Source organism: Desmodus rotundus, chromosome 7 (genome assembly GCF_022682495.2).
Source record: "Desmodus rotundus isolate HL8 chromosome 7, HLdesRot8A.1, whole genome shotgun sequence".
Lineage (NCBI taxonomy): Eukaryota > Metazoa > Chordata > Mammalia > Chiroptera > Phyllostomidae > Desmodus > Desmodus rotundus.
In genome coordinates this window covers 20,094,864-20,108,146 of record NC_071393.1, presented here as the reverse complement: position 1 = coordinate 20,108,146, position 13,283 = coordinate 20,094,864, and the positions used below count along the sequence as shown (strand labels likewise).

Below are 13,283 nucleotides of genomic sequence, written 5' to 3'. Positions count from 1 at the left end.
AGCACAAGCCCGCCCCTCTGACGCTGTGACGTGCCTGCTGAGAGGTCCTGGGACAGTGATGGAGACGCCTAGTGCGTCTCCCGGGGCCCTGTTGCTCTCCACCGCGTCTCACCCCGGGAGGAAGCGGGCGGCAGGGGAGGCCGGGGCTGCGATCAGGAAGCAGCGGGTCTTGGACGAAGAAGAGTACATTGAGGTAAGACCTCAGTGTGGACGCCAGCGACTTCTGGGTCCATCCTCGTCCCCCCTTAGCCTTGCCCTCCTCTCGGGTACCTCCTCCTCACAGGTGGTGGCACTCTGGTCCCCTCGCGGAGGTGCAGCAGCCGGAGTCCTTGCCCTCAGGGTGTGGGCAGTACGAGAGCCAGATAAACACAGTGCAGGGGGTGTGCTTGATGGAGGAGGCAGTAGCAGGCTTGTCAGGGGAGAGGGGAGGCAGTTCTGCTCGTATGTGGTGGGGGTTAGGGAAGCGAGGTTTTCTATTTAAGCATCAGTAAGAGTTTGGAAGGCTAGTGGCAGAGAGAACTTTCTAGAGACTGGTAATAGCAAGTGCAAAGGCTGAATGAGGGTCCTGGAAAGAGGCTGCGATTGTGGCACCTTGAAATAGGTCTTAATCTTACCACAGAGAGTCAGGAGGAGGAGCTGGCACGGAGATCGGAGTCCGTTGGGTTTGGGACTGGTTCAGTTTGGGAGCCCTCCCAGTGGCATTAGTGAACAGCTGGGGGCACAGATGTGCAGCTGAGGAGCAAGGTCTGGCTGGAGGTGCAGAGTTGGGGGGCTCAGCTGGTGCCGGTGGTGGGGTGACCGGCTGAAGTCGTTCGGGTAAAGGGTTTGTGTTGGAAGTAGGAGGTCACTGTTGGCATGAAGGTGGCAACACTCACATTGGTCTAGCTGGTGTGGAAGTGAGGCCAGCGAATGAGAATGAGAGTGACCAGTTCGTGAGCGCAGAGAGAAGGGTTTCATGACAGAGGGGAGCTTAGTAATGTCAGATGTTGCGGCAAGGCCGCAGGGGATGTTATCCGCATCAGAAAATGCCCCTAAGCTCTGGGGATCACTGGGCTGGACAGAGGTTGGGGCGGGGCTCAGCAATGGAGGTAGGTCTTTGCATGTATGTTGGTTGACTGAGAGGCAGGGGAACCCAGTTGGCTGCTCTGACCCTGGTTCTGATCCCTCCTGACAGGGCCTCCAGACAGTCATCCAGAGAGACTTCTTCCCTGACGTGGAAAAGCTGCAGGCACAGAAGGAATACCTGGAGGCCGAGGAGAATGGAGACTTGGAACGGATGCGCCAGATTGCCATCAAGTTTGGCTCTGCGCTGGGCAAGATGTCCCGAGAGCCCCCGCCACCCTGTAAGAGGACCCCTGTTGCTGGCAGAGATAGGAACGCCAGCTGAATTGTTGCCTCGGGCTCACTCTAACCCCCATTTCCTCTCTAACCCCAGATGTGACTCCAGCCACATTTGAAACCCCTGAGGTGCACACCGCCACTGGAGTGGTGAGCCACAAGCCCCGGGGCCGAGGCCGGGGCCTGGAGGACGGTGATGGTGAGTGAATGCTCCCTTTCTGTCACGTGGGTGGGATTGCCAGGGAATCTCACCCTGTGAGGGTGGTCCAGAGGCAGGTCATACCTTGTCCCTGCTGTGTCTCCGTGTCTAAATGGCAGCCTGTTGGGTCAAAGAGCACGGTCTAAGAGACAGAAGCTCTGGGTCCAGCTCCCAAATGTGGGGCAGTCCTCTGAGCCTCTGGTCCTCCTCTGCGGTATGGAAATCTTGCGTCCTCTCCTACCGCCTGCTTACTGCATGCCAGCCCCGGCCGGGTGGGCTTCATGGGCCTCAGAGGGCTCCTTTCCTTGCTGTCTCCTTAAGGTGCCTCTGTACTCGTTTCTTCCAAGTTGGCCACTTCCCTTGGATAACTGCACAGGCCACTCCTCTTTCTCCAAGTCTCTGCTCAGATGTCACCCATTCAGGGAACCCTTTCCTGACCTCCCAGTGTGAAGTCACACCGCCCCCGATGCTCTGTGTTTTCCTGGTTTTTCATACCGCCCCCGATGTTCTGTGTTTTCCTGGTTTTGTTTTCCCATTGCAGGCCATGGCACTTAAAAAGGCATTTCTGTTCAATTGTCTCTCCCCTCCACTGGAGCAGGTTCTTTGTCTTGCTTACATCTACGTCTAGAACAGCTCATGCTGTGATGTGAGTTTTCCACAAGTACGTGTAGAACAAACAAATGTTTTCTTTGCGAAGACATTTATTGAGGTGTGTGTGATACATCTCAACTTCATGAGGGTGTCTTTCTAGGACATTCTGAACGTTCTAGAACTCAGAGCATTCTGCGTTCTGTGGAACATAAGCGTTCCACATGCTACGGGATGTCCTCACAGTCGTTCAGTGTCCTCATCAGGAGCAGAACGGCAGCACCCGTGCAGATGGACGAGGTGCAGTTCTCAGGTTCTGGTCTCCGGTGTGATGCCCTACATGGATGCCCTGTGTGCTCGCAGAAACGTGCTGTTTTCTGCTCTAAAAGCCAGCTCTTCCTGCCATTAGCACAGTCCCTTGTGTGGTCTCCTTGGAGAGTGATCCTCCTTTGCATATGGCACTTGAATCACAGGCAATTTGCAGATTCTTTTTTTTTTTAATATATTTATTGATTATGCTATTACAGTTGTCCCATTTCCCCCCCCACTCCACTCCATCCTGCCCACCCCCCTCCCTCCCACATTCCCCCCCCATAGTGCATGTCCATGGGTCATACTTATAAGTTCTTTGGCTTCTACATTTCCTACACTATTTTTACCCTCCCCCTGTCTATTTTCCACCTATCATCAATGCTACTTATTCTCTGTACCTTCACCCCCCTCTCCCCCTCCCACTCCTTTATTGACAACCCTCATGTTCTAGTTGTTTGCCTAGTTTGCCCTCGTTTTTGTTTTATGTGTGGTCGTTAATAACTGTGAGTTTGCTGTCATTTTTACTGTTCCTATTTTTGATCTTCTTTTTCTTAGGTAACTCCCTTTAACATTTCATATAATAAGGGCTTGGTGACCTTATTATACCTAACTTGACCTTATCTGAAAAGCACTTTATCTTCCCTTCCATTCTAAATGATAGCTTTCTGGATACAGTAATCTTGGATGTAGGTCCTTGCGTTTAATCTTGGGTAATGGAATTAGGATGTGCCTTGGTGTGTTCCTCCTTGGGTCCAGCTTCTTTGGGACTCTCTGAGCTTCCTGGACTTCCCGGAAGTCTATTTCCTTTGCCAGATTAGGGAAGTTCTCCTTCATTATTTGTTCAAATAAGTTTTCAATTTTTTGTTCTTCCTCTTCTCCTTCTGGCACCCCTATAATTCGGATGTTGGAACGTTTCAAGGCGTCCGGGAGGTTCCTAAGCCTCTCCTCATTTTTCCAAGTTCTTGTTTCTTCATTCTTTTCTGGTTGGATGTTTGTTTCTTCCTTCTGGTCCACACCATTGATTTGAGTCCCAGTTTCCTTCGCATCACTATTGGTTCCCTGTACATTTTCCTTTGTTTCTCTTAACATAGGCTTCATTTTTTCATCTGTTTTTCGAACAGATTCAACCAAGTGTGTGAGCATCTTGATAACCAGTGTTTTGAACTGTGCATCCGATAGGTTGGCTATCTCTTCGTCGCTTAGCTGTATTTTTTCTGGAGCTTTGAAATGTTCTGTCATTTGGGCCATTTTTTTTTGTTTGTTTGTCTTGACGCGTCTATTACTTTAAGGGGCGGAGCCTTAGGTGTTCACGGGGGCGGGGTAATGCTGGTCGCTGCGTTGTGACGCTGTGCGTGGGGGAGGGGCCAAGTGGGAGCAATGGCGCCCGCTTCACTCTCCTCCGGATTTCAGTCTTTCACTTCGATACCCACAATCAAACTGGGCCCCTCTGGTGCTGGTTCCCGAGTGGGTGGGCCTGTGCACACTCTAGGCCCCTGTGGGTCTCTCCAACGACCTCTCCTGTGAGGCTGGGAGTCTCCTGCTGCCGCCCCAACCCCCAGGGGCGCTTTCAATCAGAGGTTTGAGGCTTTATTTCCCGGAGCTGGAGCCCTGGGTTGCGTGGTCTGCCTCGCTCCCCGCCGTTCATCCGGTTTATCTGTGGGCGAATGTGGTGCCACAGGGTGCTACCCACTGCTCTGCCTGCCCCGTTCTCCGCCACTCTTGAGTCCGGCCCTCTGGGTTTATCTGTGCAAATGTGGGGCCGCAGGGTCTGCTAGTGCTCGGACTGCCTGCGCCATTTGTCCCATACTCCGCCAGTCTCAGTCCCGCCACAGCCACGCGAGTCCTCTCCACCCCAGTGCCCGTCTCCGCCCCTCCTACCAGTCTGGATGAATGTTTATTTTCTATTTCCTTGGTGTCGGTCCCCCTTGCTGTTCGATTCTCTGTCAGTTCTGGTTGTGGGAGGAGGCGCAGTGTGTCTACCTACGCCGCCATCTTGGTTCTCCAATTTGCAGATTCTTTGTTTTCTAAATACCTCTTACGGGTCAGTAGATAAGGAATCTTTTCAGTGACCTAGTGGTGCCATCATCGCTCACAGTCCTAGGGGAGAAAACTGAGGCTCAGGAAGGCAGTACTTTCCGTAGGTCTCCGAGCCGGTTGTGGCGGAATGGGGTTTGAGTCCTCATCTTCCTGACCCCGGGTCCTGAACTTTTAGTCACTGTGCTTTGCACAGTCTAGCGGGTGGTAGCAGGCGGTCAGGGCTGTCACTAGAGTGGAAGAAAAGGCCCTCCTCCTGACAGCCTCGCTGAAGTCTGCACCACCCAGCACAGTGCACGGGTTCCACCTCAGTGGGGGTGCCACTTCCGCTGGTGGCTGGGGTTGCAGCCCAGTGCCTGTGAGGCCCCATCCAGGGCACTTGCTGTGTGGGGTCCCTGCCTCCAGGTCCACTAGTAAGGCAGGAGCCTTAGGTGACAGCGACGCACTTGTACCACAGGAAGGGGGATGGAGCAGTCGAGGTAAGGAAATCCCAGGGGTGGAGAGAGGGCCTGGGCTTCGGAGGCAGGTCCTACAGGACTGGCACAGCCTGGGTGGGGAGACCCCCTGTGATCACTGCTCTTTCTCTAACTCCTGGGTGCCCCCCCTTCCAGTCGGAGTCAGCGCGCACACTTCCCTCGGCATCCAGCAGGTGGGGAGCTGTCTGGCAGTCTGGGCTCTCAGACAGACCCAGGGCCAGGTGTGAGCCTGCTAGCCCTGCTTGTAGGGCATTGTGGTCCCTGGGACTGACAGACTGCAGAGTGCTGTTGCTGCCACTCACGGTTCTGTGTCACCCACCCTGTACCCTGAGCAGGACAGGCTGGCGAAGAGGAGGAGAAGGAGCCCCTGCCCAGCCTGGATGTCTTCCTGAGCCGGTACACAAGCGAGGACAACGCCTCCTTCCAGGAGATCATGGAGGTGGCCAAGGAGAAGAGCCGGGCACGCCACGCCTGGCTCTACCAGGCCGAGGAGGAGTTTGAGAAGGTGCCCTGGAGTGCAGGGGCAGAAGCACCCTCTGTTGGGGTGGGGGAGTCCCAGGGCCAGGGCACAGTGCCTGGGGGCCCTCACCCTCTCTTTTCCTTCTGTGAGGCAGAGGCAGAAAGATAATCTCGCACTTCCATCGGCAGAGCACCAAGCCATTGAGAGCAGCCAGGCTGGTGTGGAGACCTGGAAATATAGAGCCAAGAACTCCCTCATGTACTACCCAGAGGGTGAGCAGGCGGTGTGGGCGGGGCTCTGTGTGGATCTGGCCTCCAGGGTATGCGTCTGTGTTCCCTTGCATTCTGGGCCTCGGAGGGGTCCTGGTCTGTCTTGGGGCGGGTGGGCCCATGTGTGAAGTAAGTGAGAGAGTGAAGCCCTCTCCAGGTTTGTTCGGTTCTGTGATGTGGAGGCTGAAGTAGGTTTCGTGCTTCTGTTCAGTGGGGAGTGACTTGGCCTCTCTCAGGCCCTCACTGGGCCTCTGTCATTGGGAGGGGGTGGAGCCTGCCCACCCATCTGGTACCTGCTGCCCTCTCCTTGGTCTGCCAGGTGTCCCTGACGAGGAGCAGCTGTTTAAGAAGCCCCGGCAGGTGGTGCATAAGAATACTCGCTTCCTCAGGGACCCCTTCAGCCAGGCCCTGAGCAGGTCTCAGCTGCAGCAGGCCGCTGCCCTCAATGCCCAGGTGGGTGTCGGGAGCCAACAGTGGGCTGGCTGTGGGCAGAAATGACCTTTTCTTTCTTGGCTATTCCTCTTATATTAGGACCATTCTTGGGCTTGGCGGAGCTCAGCTGTGCAAAAGTGTTTGGAGCTCCTCTGTGGCAGGGTCCCAAGTCTTCTGTACACATTGGGGTGCTGTTTTGGTCAGACACATTCCGTGGGTCCAGTTCTGTGCCATCTCCCTTGGGAGGCAAAGGCAGAGACAAAATCAGCTGCCACGAGCTGGGCCAGTGTGGCCAGACCTGCACCTCTGCACTAGGCCCAGCCGGTGGGTGGGCGGGCTGGGGTGGGGGGCTTGGCATGGCAGATGGCAAAGGTTTCTGAGCCTGAGAGTTCCCGTGTGATGGTGCCTTTGGTGGTCATGGGGTCGGAGGTGGGAGACTGCTCTAGAGGCTCTTTCAGGGGCTTTACGGGAAGAGATCAGAGCACAGGCACCCGTGGTTAGTGTGGCCCCCGCGGGGGCCTGAAGTCAGGAGCCCCTGAAAGTATCCCATGTGGGGTGTGGCCATGTGCCGCCTGCATGGAGGGAGAGGACTGAGGGGAGCTTCCTTCTTTGGACACCTGCTGTCACAGGTCCTCAAGGTCTTTGCAGGGGCCAAGTCCTCCCTCTCTTTCTCCCCAACGGGGCTACCAGACCCAGAGCCCCAGCTGTGCTCTGCGGGGGAGTGAAGTGTTTCCACTGTGCCCCTGCCCTTCCGCCAGTGGACGAGAGTAGTGCCCCCTGACACTAGCCTCTCTGCTTGTTCCAGCACAAACAGGGCAAGGTGGGCCCTGATGGCAAGGAGCTGATCCCCCAGGAGTCCCCTCGTGTCGGCGGATTTGGATTTGTCGCCACCCCTTCTCCTGCCCCTGGTGAGAAATGCACCTGCTGGCAAGCTGGCCCCCCTGCGGGACTGCCTGGAGGGAGGTGGGCTGCTCCGTTGGCCCTGGCCACTCTTGGTGCTCCCCTGGGTCTGCCACATGCCTTTTATGACTCAGAGATCCGGTACCCATCCGCAAGGACAGGGCTGGACTCTCAGGCAGACCTTGCTGGTGATGTGTGGGGGGCCTGGCCCATTTAGTGGGTGGTCTCTGTCCCTCACCCAAAGCTGAGCGGGACAGACCGAGTTTGTCGGAACCAGAGGTTTTGGGGGGCTCTGCTGGACAGACTGGCGTGGTGAGGGGCACAGGGGAGGCCTGAGGCCTGCTTCGCAGTAAGGGCGGCGTTGTCTAGTGGGCTGCCAGCAGGTGCCTTGCTGTGTGGAAGGCAGGTCGTCATCGGCAGGAGGCTGGGTGCACCTGGAGCCTCCAGAGGCCATGCCTGGCCTGTGCGCGGTGGGCAAGTTTGGCCTCGGGGAGCTGCAGGATTGTGTGCCCCTCTCTCGGGCCACCCACCTCCTGCCACTGGCCCGGGCTGGGGCTGGACATCCCCTCCGTCCTGGGATAATGTTTCTTAGTTCTGGGGCCCGTGTTAGCAGGCGCCCCATGCTTACAAACCTAAGTTTAGAGAGCCTTGTAAGGAGGGTCTCTGGGCTCCAGCCCTGTGTTTCCTCACACAGAAGGTGTATGAACTTTGGGGCCAGTGTCCCAGTACACACACCGTCCCTGTACCCTCTCATGCACTGGCCTTTGCGCTCTGGGGAACTGGTTGCCACAACACAGGCTAGGGCGTGTGGAGGCGCCACAGGTTTGCCCAGGGTCCTGGGAGATACAGGAGCTCTGGAAGCCCCTAAGTGTCTCCTCCCTTGGGCTGGGGTGCCATCGGTGACCCCTAGGAGGTTCCCCTGGCCCTGTGCTAGGATGGGGGCCTCGCTGACCCTGCCCAGCTTCTCCAGAGAGCCCCCTCCAAGCCAAGCCCCACGGCTGTAGGGCCCTAGGCTTGCCCTGTGCCCGCCCTGTGCCCATAATGGCCTTGCTGCTTCCCTCTCAGAGGGCAGAGATGTCAGGGTTCCAGAGTCCTGGGGAAGGACAGAGGCCCAGCTGCCGCCAGGTGTTTGTGAGCTGGAATGTGCACAGGGGTGGGGGCATGGCTGTGGTGGGAGGGTGGGCCTGGCTGCGCCCCTGCCTGGGTCGCCCTGCCTGAAGTGGCTGTGGGCTCTCTCTCTGCAGGTGTGAACGAGTCCCCGCTAATGACCTGGGGGGAGGTTGAGAACACACCCCTGAGAGTGGAAGGATCAGAGACCCCCTACGTGGACAGGACACCGGGGCCAGCCTTCAAGGTGTGTCATGGTGAGGGAGCACAGGTGGGACCTCGGGCGATGTGTGGTCTTGAGCACCTTGGGCTCCGTGCAGGGCCCAGCTGCCGGCGGTCGAAGCAGGGCTGACCAGCCAGCCAGGCCATGGGGCCACGTGCCAGGCCGCGCACCTGCTCAGGCACTGCCCTGCTGAGTGGGGTCATGACAGTGAGGACAGGCTTGGGTAGATGGGTGGCTTTGTCAAGGAAGGACTGGCAGAGTGAGGCAGCCGGGCAGGGCAGGGGTGTGGTGGGTGTGGCTTCTTTGAGGGGACGGGCTGCTCAAAGGTGACAGTGGTCTCAGAGGCGGAGGCAGATCCAGAGCTCCGACTGTGCTGCAGGCCTGAGGTCTGGGAAGGGTCCCAGAGCCGCAGTGTTCCACATGGGGTGGTGTGTGTCCCCAGGAGGGCTGTGTGTTTGCACAGAGAGGCCTCTGGCAGAGATGGGGTGGCCTAGGATGGTATGGGCAAGTGGGCAGGTCAGTGGGGCCCGGCCCAGCAGTGGCGTTGGGAAGATGAGGTGCTCCGGTCTCCACGCAGTTTGTGAGGAAACTGAGTGACTGGTGTGGTGTGGAAGGGGAAAGAGGAGAAGCCCCCAAAAGTTGGGAGCATGCAGTCCTGTCGTCCAGGTGTGGTTGCTGCCTGTACTAACTGTGGAGTGCTGGGAGGTGGAGGGCGGCCATGGTTGGTGTCGTCACAGAGACAAAGGGCGCAGGCTTGCATTGCTCTAACAGCCCAAAGAACTGGGCTTGGGGTCCGGGGTTGATGCAGAGGGCCTGTGTAGGAGGCTGGGTCGGTCGTCTTGAACCAGTCCCTTAGTGCTGGCAGCAGTCAGTTTGAAGTGCAGCAGAAAAAGAGAGCTCACTCACTGTAGCGACAGAAATTTAGAATAACCGGGAAGAACTTAGCTTTTGCAAAGAAACCACAGACTCACGTCAGGAGAACACTGCTGACTCCCCCCCCCCCCAAGCGGGGGTGTGGGCTCTGTCCTGTGGCCTCCTCAGTGTAGGACGTACCGTGCCTCGCACCCTGTGGAGTTCAGAGGGGTAGCGTGTCCAGACAGGACCTATGCAGAGGTTTTTGGTACCTTGGTTCTAAAATGTGTTGCAAAGATAACAACAACAACAACAAAAGACCCTGAGAGAGGAATGACAGAGAGGAGCCTATGCTGTCTGATACAAAAGCCATAGATGTGTTGGATGTGCCCCTGGGCCCAGAACCTGCCGGTCAACAAAAAAAAAAAGGAAAGTTTTGAAACAAACCTCGGTCCAAGTCAGAACTTACATACGGGGTGTTAGAGATGCTCTCACGTGGTGCCGAGTAGTAATTTGGAAATGAAGTGAACCAGGTCCTTAACCTGTCCAGCAGAATGTGTTCCAGAGAGTTGGATGAGTTAAATATAAAACAGTAAGCATAAAGAAGTTAGGAGAGAATGGTGGTCAGTATTTGATCTGGCTTTAAGGTAGAAAGGGCTTTGTAAACTGAAAGCAGAGGAAGTGACGTCTGGCTTACGCTCTGTGGAAGTGACAGACTGAAGTACAGCTGAAAGGCACACGTAAAACTAAAATAGCCGAAAAGGAATTTGTATGGCACAGCACAATAGAACCAACGTGGATAAAACTCCTGTAAGTAAAAAACAACTAAACAAAAAAACAAGGTAAGCACCTTGTCAGAAAAATAGGCCAAGGACACGTTTTGGGAACTTCTCAAAAGAAATACAGACGGTCGGTAAAGGCAGATAAGCAGAGGGCAGCAGATTAAAATAAGACCCTCTTCTTTTTTAAAGGATTGTGAAGTTCCTAACTTAGCAGTGCCAGCTTTGAGAAAACCATGATGACAGGTGGGGTGGGCAGCTCACCTAGCTGGTTGGGAGTTCTCCAGGGAGCTTTTAGGGGAGGTGATGTTGGGGTTATAGGGGCTCTGGGAAGAGGCAGCCCCTCCAGCAGCGAGGGACTGCCTGGCTCAGCAGCAGGCTGCCACTGGCCACCCACACACCTGCTTTGCAGATCTTGGAGCCGGGCCGCAGGGAGCGGCTGGGGCTGAAGATGGCCAATGAGGCCGCTGCCAAGAACCGGGCCAAGAAGCAGGAGGCCTTGCGGAGAGTGACTGAGAACCTGGCCAGGTGAGGGGCTCCTGACCCTGGTGGGGGTTTCTCCCTGCTCCCACTCGGCCCCAGCTGCCAGTGTGGACATTAGTCTGCAGGGCCGGCCCAAGGGTCCTTCCGTGGGTCCTGTGGCAGCTCCTGTGGTCCAGAGCGAGGCCCTCTCCACCTTTTCTACAACCCGCTCTTAGGCACATCCCTAGGAGGCACCTTTAGGCCTGTTGTTCCACCGTGAGCTCCTGTCAGCCCTGTGAAGATGGGTGTCATCATTCCCCGTAGAGAAAGTGGGGGTTCACCCCATCCCCGCAGCCAAGGGCAGCAGCAGCACTCATCCTCAGGTTTGGCCATGCTGCGCTATGCCAGGCTGCTGGCGTCCCCTGCCCAGGATGACCACGAGTCTCCCACGTGTCCTTCTGTGGGGCTATAGCAGCCCCTGCTGCTGGTGGTGCCCCATCCAACCTAACCCTACCCTCTTTTCTTTCCTGCCCCTCTCGTTCACCCCCCACCCCAGCCTCACCCCCAAAGGCCTGAGCCCAGCCATGTCCCCGGCCCTACAGCGCCTTGTGAGCAGGACAGCCAGCAAGTACACAGACCGGGCCCTGCGCGCCAGCTACACGCCATCCCCAGCACGCTCAGCCCACCTCAAGACCCCAGCCGGCGGGCCCCAGACCCCGACGAGCACACCAGCACCTGGCTCCGCCACACGCACCCCCCTCAGCCAGGACCCGGCCTCCATCACGGACAACCTGCTGCAGCTCCCTGCCCGGCGCAAAGCCTCAGACTTCTTCTAGGGCCAGGCCCGGGCCGGGCTCAGGGGAGATTTGTGGAGCCCGCAGGGCAGCTGTCCAGCCAGCAGAGGACCCGGCCTTCTGGGGACCCAGGCCCGGGCCAAAAGCATAACTGTCCCAGGAGCCTCGGAAGAACGGTGCCATGTCACAGCCAGGCTGGCACGGGACCCACCCTGTGGCCCTTGTGCATCCCGGGGCTTTGCTAAGCCTTTTTCTATGGAAACCCGTGCCCGTTTCTGTGTAACAAGAAGTAAAGAACACCCAGCACAGTCTGCGGGCCAACTCTCCGTCCCACTGCCTGCGCGGCCCCGTGGCCATCCCTCGGCCTGCATTGAGGTCTCAGGACGGTGGGCCTCCTGGGGAGGCTGTCACTCTGTGGGGTGACCCTCGGAGGGCCAGAATGTGTGGCCTTTCCTGCCACCACCTGCATTGTTTGCTGTGGCACTCCTGGGCTTAAAACCTTCTGAGCTAAGCACACAGCATGTTGGTCTATGACTCCCCCACCCATGCTCCAAGTTTTGTTCCTCTGACGGTGGGACAGAGCCCTTGGGAGTTCAGCCTCTAGGGTCCACCTGGGGTGCTGGGCCCAGGTCTGCAGCCTCCCCAGCTAGGCCTGGCTGGCCTGCATGGTTTGCCAGTGACAGGGCTGCATGAGTCCTACTTGGGTGTCAGTCCACACTCCTGCATGAAGTACCCAGTGGCCTCACTGTGACCTCCAAGCGCCTGGCTTCCAGCTCAGGTGGGACAGGGCTGTCTCCTTCTTCCTGCCCTTCTCCCCCAGTGCTCCAGCACTGCCAGCCTTAGGCTGCTGAGTCACCAGTCTCACCTGGTTACTCCCACCAGGAGCAGCCCCAGGCAATAGTAACCTGGCCACAGTGTTGCAGTGGGGCCTGGCTGCATGCAGACCTGACAGTGCTGTTTGTACCATCAGCCAGCATTTTCTCAGCAGCCTGAGGGCTTTGCTGCCCGACTCCCAGGAGGCCCAGGATCAGCTGCTTCACATGCAGGTGAGGGGCCCAAGACTGTGGCTGCTTGCCACATAGGTCTCTTCTGGTCCCAGCTGGGGTCAGATTGTGCCTTTGAGGCCTCGCTGCTCAGGGAGGCAACCTGGAATCCCTGAGGCTGGAGTCCTGCTTCGAGTACAGCCAGCCCTGCACTAGGCCATCTTCCTGGGTACTCCTGCACTGGTCCTCTTCTGCCCTCCGGGAGGGCTAGTGTCCTCTGGAGGCTGGTGCAGGGCTGCTCCTGGTGGGCGCCACTAGCCTGCGCTCCTGGACAGTGAGTTCCTGCATGCTCCTGGGGGCTGAGCCCTGGCTGTGCCCTAGGACCCACAGAGGGGGCTGGTGGCGGGCTTAGCAGGTGAGCTTGGACCAAGGGCTGGGACTGGAACATGTGCATTTTGGTGCTTTTCCCCCATAGGGAAGGGTGGCCCTGGGCCTGAGGGTGTCCTTTGGAAGGGGGGAGACAGGTCTGAGTGGGTGCGAGTGAGAGGCATAGAGGAACGCGGTCCAGGCAAGGCTACCCAAGGCCAGGTGCTGGTGACTTACAGCACTTGGCTGACCTATTGGGAGTGTGCTCTGGGAAATGACAGGTGACAAAATTGGGCTCTAAGTGGGGTGATCAGGGCAAGAGGGTGCTGGTCAGAAGTCTCAGCTGGGGTTGCCTGCCTGGGGGATGAGGGGGACGCTCCGAGGAGAGGGGAGGGGGGAAAGGGAGAGGAGAAGTTTAAGGAAGGGTTGTGTGAGGGAGCGGGATGGGGTCAGTGGGCTGGGCTGTGCCTGAGATGGAGATACATGTACCTGGCCAGCCCTGGAGGCGCTGGGCACGGCAAGTCACAGAGGCCAGTGGGAGCTTGGTGGATGGTCCATGGCTGCAACCTTCTCCTTGCCCACAAAGCCTCTCTGCGAGTAACTACTCCTGAGCACCGGTCTCTGGACCCCTATGCTGGAGACCCCCGTGCCGCATGGAGGGTGGCTGGCTGAGTCCTGGAGAAAAAGACTCCTCAGGGGGCACTCTTGA

At 57.6% G+C, this 13,283-nt stretch overlaps 1 protein-coding gene across 1 annotated transcript; it reads left to right on the top strand.

The window, feature by feature from the left end:
• ESS2 (ess-2 splicing factor homolog) lies at positions 1-11,536 on the top strand. The gene is made up of 10 exons (XM_024557316.4): positions 1-193; positions 1,175-1,343; positions 1,436-1,537; positions 5,283-5,452; positions 5,562-5,679; positions 5,996-6,129; positions 6,914-7,016; positions 8,253-8,362; positions 10,382-10,497; positions 10,988-11,536. The coding sequence occupies exons 1-10, from the start codon at positions 59-61 to the stop codon at positions 11,265-11,267; spliced, it is 1,437 nt and encodes a 478-aa protein (XP_024413084.1). The 5' UTR covers positions 1-58; the 3' UTR covers positions 11,268-11,536.
• Positions 11,537-13,283: the final 1,747 nt, after the last annotated feature.

Bases quoted from the DNA above. Each gene is read 5' to 3' on its own strand.
- ESS2 (XM_024557316.4), top strand. From the start codon at position 59: ATGGAGACGCCTAGTGCGTCTCCCGGGGCCCTGTTGCTCTCCACCGCG. The intron at 1,538-5,282 runs GTGAGTGAATGC...TACCCTGAGCAG, and splicing joins GGGCCTGGAGGACGGTGATG to GACAGGCTGGCGAAGAGGAG. The intron at 10,498-10,987 runs GTGAGGGGCTCC...CCCCCACCCCAG, and splicing joins GTGACTGAGAACCTGGCCAG to CCTCACCCCCAAAGGCCTGA.